This window comes from Hyaena hyaena, unplaced genomic scaffold, assembly GCF_003009895.1.
Source record: "Hyaena hyaena isolate Hyena2069 unplaced genomic scaffold, ASM300989v1 scaffold_285, whole genome shotgun sequence".
NCBI classification, from domain to species: Eukaryota; Metazoa; Chordata; class Mammalia; order Carnivora; family Hyaenidae; genus Hyaena; species Hyaena hyaena.
The window spans coordinates 1,542,106-1,547,807 of NW_024080917.1; the positions used below are offsets into that span (position 1 = coordinate 1,542,106).

The following is a 5,702-nucleotide window of genomic DNA, read 5'->3' on the forward strand; positions in this document are numbered from 1 at the left end:
ACATCGGTGGATGATGTTTTGTATCGTTCCACTGCCCCCGCCATTCTTCTCCCTCTCCTCCCTGTCTTCTAGAACAGACGGCCGCTGGAAGATGAGATCGCGTCGGCGCCGCACGCACCTCGTATCTCAGAGCCTCACTTTCCTGATTCCGTTGTGCTGATACATACCATCTAGATTGTTGACTCTGGGTTACTGTGGATACGGCTCCTCTTGGTCTTTGATACCATCTTTTTGAAAAGGATTACGGTAACCTTTATCACGGTACTTGATTTCTTTTGCTGAATATGTATCTTGCAACATTTTCCTTGAAGAGTTTTATCTAAACTGTTGCAAAGAGCATCAAAGGCTTGAGAGGCTGCGTTGCCCTTAAAAGGCGTCTGCTCGCTTCTAAATGACTTTTCTCGCCTTTAATGACACGCAGAATGGTGAGTGCGTGCGCGTGTCTCCATGTGTGCGCACTGACCCGGTCCGGCCCCGGCTTCCTGGTCGGAGTGGGCAGGAGCACACGGCGGTGCCCACCTATCGCCCACGGCTTTCTCCAGGGCCGCCTGACTCACACTGTCACACGGAAATCATCAGACGGGCCCCTGGGGTTCAAATGGGCCCTGGAACTATGCAGGCGGAAGGGTCTCCTCAGGCCCCGTTTGCGCCTTTAGGCTCTGTGTCCGGCCGCACCTGTGGCTGGTCCCCTGGGCACCTGCAGGTTCTGGGCCGAAGGCCTTTTCTGGGGTCTCCCGCCCCTTCTGGGGGCCCCTGCTGAAGGGAGCCAGGGCCGCCCCGATGAGAGTGCCCTCCCTGACCTGCCCCGGGGCTCCCCGCTGCCCCCCACACCATGCTGCCGCATGCCCTGGCCCTGCCTGTGCCCTGGCCCTGCGGTCCACAGCCAGCCTCAGCAGAGAACCAGGCAGCTGTCTCCTGCCCTGAGGTTGGGGCTGGGGGTTCTCGCCCCTTCTCCGGGGCTGTGTGGGCCTCCGTGCATCTCCCCATCTCTGTCGCTCAGCTGTGATGCAGGATGCGCTGGGCCCGGGGCCCAGGGCCACTGCTCCATCGCCTGTGGGTGCCTTGGGGAGTGGCTGAGGCCAGCGCAGCGTGGGAGGGTCTCCGACGCAAGTTTCCCAGCAGCCGGAGGACCGGGGACGCTCCCTCATGTCCCCCCTCTCAGGTGAGCAGGGGAGACACTCTCCATGGAAGAGAAACCAAGCCGGCTGGAAGTTCGAGCCCACTGGGGCACCGTCCACGAGTCGTAGACAGAGTGGTACAATGCCCACGGGAGGGAGCTGCCAGGAATCCATCCATCCTGGTCCTGAGAGGCCGCAGCTCAGCCGCACTGCATGACGGGAGCAGAGGGTGGAGGGTGCCGGCTGCTCGGGGCAAAGCCCCCCAACCCCACCTACGGGGCAGCCTCAGCGCGGAAGTGTGTCTGTCTCCCTCCTGGAGGCTAGAGGGCCGGATCCAGATAGGGCAGGCCCCCTCCTGGGCCCCTCGCCGGGTCCCTCTGGGTCTGTCTGTGTCCTCATTGCCTCTTACAGGACCCAGAGTGGAGTGCAGCCCGTGTGGCCCCATTTTACCTGAATTGCCCGTGTAGAGACCCCGTCTCCAGGTGCAGCCACGCCCGAGGTGCTGGGGGTCAGCCCTTGAACATGTGCATGCGGGGGATACCGCTGGGGCCATGACAGAGGGCTCTCCCAGCAGAAGCCGCAGACCCTCTCAGACACACACGCCTCTCCCCCCACGCCCTTCCAGAACCGTCTGTAGGCCTCAGGCTCCCCTGGAAGGTGGCCCGCGGCTGGTCCACAGGCGGCAGGCTCGCAGGGGCGGTGACTGGGGCCAGGGAAGGGCCCTGGAATGTCACGGCCGTCTTCCCCAGATTCTTCCACAGCCTTCAACTGGGCCCGGCTTGGGCCCTCTGCACCCTCCGCCCCACCCCGTGCGCCCCCGTGTGCCCTGCGCCTGGAGGCTGCGTTCAGGGACACATTGACCACATTGTCCCCTCGGCTCCTGGGATGCTGACATAGTCTTCAGAGAAGCCTGAGTCCCCAAGGTCCCCCGGGCCCTCCGACAGCCGGCCCCCACTCCCGTGTGGCCGAGACCGTCCTGCGGCCTGGATTGGGAGCCCCTGGAGCCCCACTCCCGAGCCTGTGACCGCGAGTCCCCTGGGGCCAGGGCGCAGGTGCTGTTCCCCCAGGCCATCGGCTCCAGGCCTCCACGGCGCATGCCAGCGTCCAGGAGTGACCGGGGCCCAGAGCAGCGCAACCAAGGGCTGAGGGCTGGCAGCAAGGCTGAGGGCAGATGGCTTCAAGTTCATCTAAGCCTCAAGTCAGCGCCCTGAGGCAGCGGCCGGGCGGGGTGGGGGCGTGTCTCACTGTCTCCACACACCAGGTTCACGAGACCGCGTTCTCACGAGGGACCCACTCCCACAGCGCAGCCCGGGGGTCTCCTCGCCGCCCGCCCAGCCTGGCTGTGCCCTGGCACTAGCGGTCCCCCACGGAAGGAGAAGGCCTGTGCAGCCACAGAGCGTCCCCCGGAGGAGGGCTGGTCCGCCCCGGCCACTTCCTGTGTTACTAGGATAAATGGGGGCCGGGAGGGCCGGCCGGGGAAGGGGCCGCCGAGGAGAAAGCTGGCTCTGAGCTCTTCCCTCCAGGCCCCGGAGATGCTGTGGCTGGTGTTTCTGACCCTCCCCTTCCTGGGGGGCTCTGCGCCCGTGACCCCCGGTGAGTCCTGATCCCCTCCAATGTGTTCAGGGCTCCCAGAACTAGCCCAGGGGTGTGGGGACTGTCTCCTTGGGAAACGCTTCCCTGTGCCTTCCTGAGCCCCGGAAGGCCGTTGTCTGGGCCCCTGATGGCCCCTCACCCTGTTCGGCAGAGCCTGGCCTGGGACCAGAGCTGGTGGGCATCGTGGGCGGCTGCGACGTCCCCGCCCGGAAGTATCCGTGGCAGGTCAGCCTGAGGTTCTACAGCATGACGTATTACCTGTGGGAGCACCTGTGCGGGGGCTCCCTCATCCACCCCGAGTGGGTGCTGACCGCTGCCCACTGCGTTGAGCCGTGAGTGGTGACGCCCCATCCCCGCAGCTGGGTGCAGGCGGGGTGGAGGGGGCCGTGTGCAGGGTCCTTCCCCTGGGGGTGGGCTTCCTGGGGGCCCCCACCTCCCCTGAGAAGCCCTCAGCCCTTTCTCCCCCAGGGAGGAGTTGGAGGCTTGTGCCTTCAGGGTCCAGGTCGGGCAGCTGAGACTCTATGACCACGACCAGCTGCACAAGGTGGCGGAGATCATCCGCCACCCCAACTACAACGAGAGCCTGTCTGCCTGGGGGGGCGCGGACATCGCCTTGCTGAGGCTGGAGGCCCCGGTGATGCTCTCCGAGGACGTCAGCCCGGTCTCCCTCCCGCCTGCCTCCCTACGGGTCCCCTCGAGGACGATGTGCTGGGTGACCGGCTGGGGTGGCATTGGGAACAACTGTAGGTATCGGGGAGACTCGCTGGGGAAGGATGGGGGGATGGGGTGGCTGGGCCTTTATAGAGGGTGGCTCACTGCAAGGGCCTTTTGGGGTCCCCAGGGTCGGGCGGGATGCCAGGCTTTTGGACAGGAAGTTTCTGGAACAGGCCTCAGGAATTAGACACTTGCCCTGGGCAGGCGGTTCTGATTTAACTCAGACCCCTGCGGTATCCCAGCTGGACTCTGGCCACCACGGTCGGAGGCCACAAGGGTGGTCACGTCACGGGGGAGGGACTTCAGGCTCGCCGAGTCTGGGTGACCCACATGGCGCTGGGCTCCTCTGTGGCCGAGGCAGAGCTTCCCCAGGGGGGCGTGAGTCCTGCAGACTCGGGGGGCCCCCCCCTGGGGCCTGTCCTCAGGCTCGGGGGCCCAGACCCCGCGAGGGAGCACTGCGTCCTGGAGCTGTATGGGCATCTGGTCCCTTAGGAGTCGTGAGGCCGTGAGGCCAGAGCTCGGGAGGGTGGTCGTGGGCTGTACCTACGGTGGTGGGTGCGGACCAGGGTCGGGACCGGCCGGCACGCGGCGGGAGGAGTGTGTGCGCGGGAAGAAGGGAGCCCTGTTCTCACGCAGCGCCTCCTCGCAGTGCCTCTGCCTCCCCCCCACCGCCTGCAGGAGGTGGAGGTCCCCGTGGTGGGGAACCGGGAATGCAGCCGGCGGTACCGGAACTCTTCGGGCGGCGGCTACGACCTCATCCGCGCTGACATGCTGTGCGCTGGGAGTGAGGGCCGGGACTCCTGCCAGGTGACGCCCCCCGCTGCCCTGGGCCCCTCCTCTGTCCCCTGCTAGCCCGGGGCCACGGGGACGGGAAGCCCGGCTGAGGCCCGTGTCCTCCGCAGGGTGACTCCGGGGGCCCCCTGGTGTGCAGCTGGAATTGCACCTGGTTCCAGGTGGGGGTCGTGAGCTGGGGTGACGCCTGTGGTCATCACGACCTCCCCGGGGTGTACACCCGAGTGACGAGCTACATGCCCTGGATCCGCCGGCACGTCCCCCTGGGCCCCGTGGCCTAGAAGGGACAGACCCCAGGTCCTCTGTCTTGGCAACGCATTTCCCTGCGGGGTGGGGGGGGGAGCAGGGGAGGCTGCCCAGGGGAGTCCAGAGTGGGAAGGAGCCCAGGAATGATGGACAACTGTTTACGGAGCCTCATTAAACGCTGTGGGAAAACCGCCCAAGGCCGCCTCTGTGCTTGACTGTGGTGTGTCTGGGGCTCAGGGGGTGCTGGCCCACCTGCCTGTAGGGGTCCCGGGTGCTGGCATCTTTAGGCTAGGCGGGGAGGAGAGGGGTGGCTCCCGGGGGACCCCGAGTGAATGTCAGGGGGATGGCGCAATGCAAGGCTCTGGATCCGGTGGGAGCCCGTGGGGGGCCCTCCCCCTCCCCTCTGCCCCTGGGGGGTCCTTCCCCTGCCCTCTGCCCCTGGGGGGCCCTTCCCCTGCCCTCTGCCCCTTCCGGACACCCTGATCTCCTGGACTGTGTCAGGCCCCTTCTACAGACCATTTCCCTCCTTTCTGGCACCAGGTTCTTTTCTGGATTTTAAATGTCCCATCTGACAAATCAAAATGTCTCTGGTTCATTCTGATAACGTGTCCTGTAAGCCCAGGTCCCCTCAGGGGCTCCCTGTGGGGATGACGTCCGTCTCTCAGGTTGCCCTGCAAGGACACTTCACCAGGAGAATGGGGGTCCCTTCGGCGCCTCTGGATCTCCCGGCTGGATGGACTTCCCCTTGCCCCACGCGCCTGTCTGCGAGTCCCGAACGCCCAGCCCCGCAGCGTGGAGGCCCCACATCGGGGACGCCCCGGCCACTCCTGTCCTCCCGGGCCCGCTCCGCTCCCGGAGCCGCAGCTCTGCCCTCCACCGCAGCTCTGCCCTCCACCGCCCCCCGGCCAGCCCCCAGCCACCTTAAAAAAGAAACAACATACTAAATAAACATGGAACTGAAAAATTTTAAAGAGCTCAGAGCTTCCGTTTTACTGATTAATTCGTAGCTGACAAACCGGGAAACAAGTGTCTGGAGAAGCCACAGGACATCTGTGTCCACAAACCAGTCAGGGCCTCCTGGGCACCCTCCCTGCACTGGGGACACGGGTGTCGTCCAGAGGACAGCCGCCGGTCGGCTGTAGGACCACGCAGGGAGCAGCCCCACAAGGGGGCCTAGTGCCAGCCCCCCCAGAGGGCGGGGACCCTTCACAGGGTCCCGGCGGGCTGTTGTCCCGTCTC

The 5,702-nt window shown here is 65.6% G+C and overlaps 1 protein-coding gene across 1 annotated transcript; it reads left to right on the plus strand.

The window, feature by feature from the left end:
- The first annotated feature begins 2,617 nt into the window (after window positions 1-2,617).
- On the plus strand, window positions 2,618-4,536 carry LOC120241581 (mastin-like). Its single transcript, XM_039246839.1, has 5 exons — window positions 2,618-2,711; window positions 2,863-3,043; window positions 3,180-3,454; window positions 4,075-4,232; window positions 4,328-4,536. Exons 1-5 carry the CDS (start codon window positions 2,651-2,653, stop codon window positions 4,496-4,498), a joined length of 846 nt encoding a protein of 281 aa, XP_039102770.1. The 5' UTR covers window positions 2,618-2,650; the 3' UTR covers window positions 4,499-4,536.
- Window positions 4,537-5,702: the final 1,166 nt, after the last annotated feature.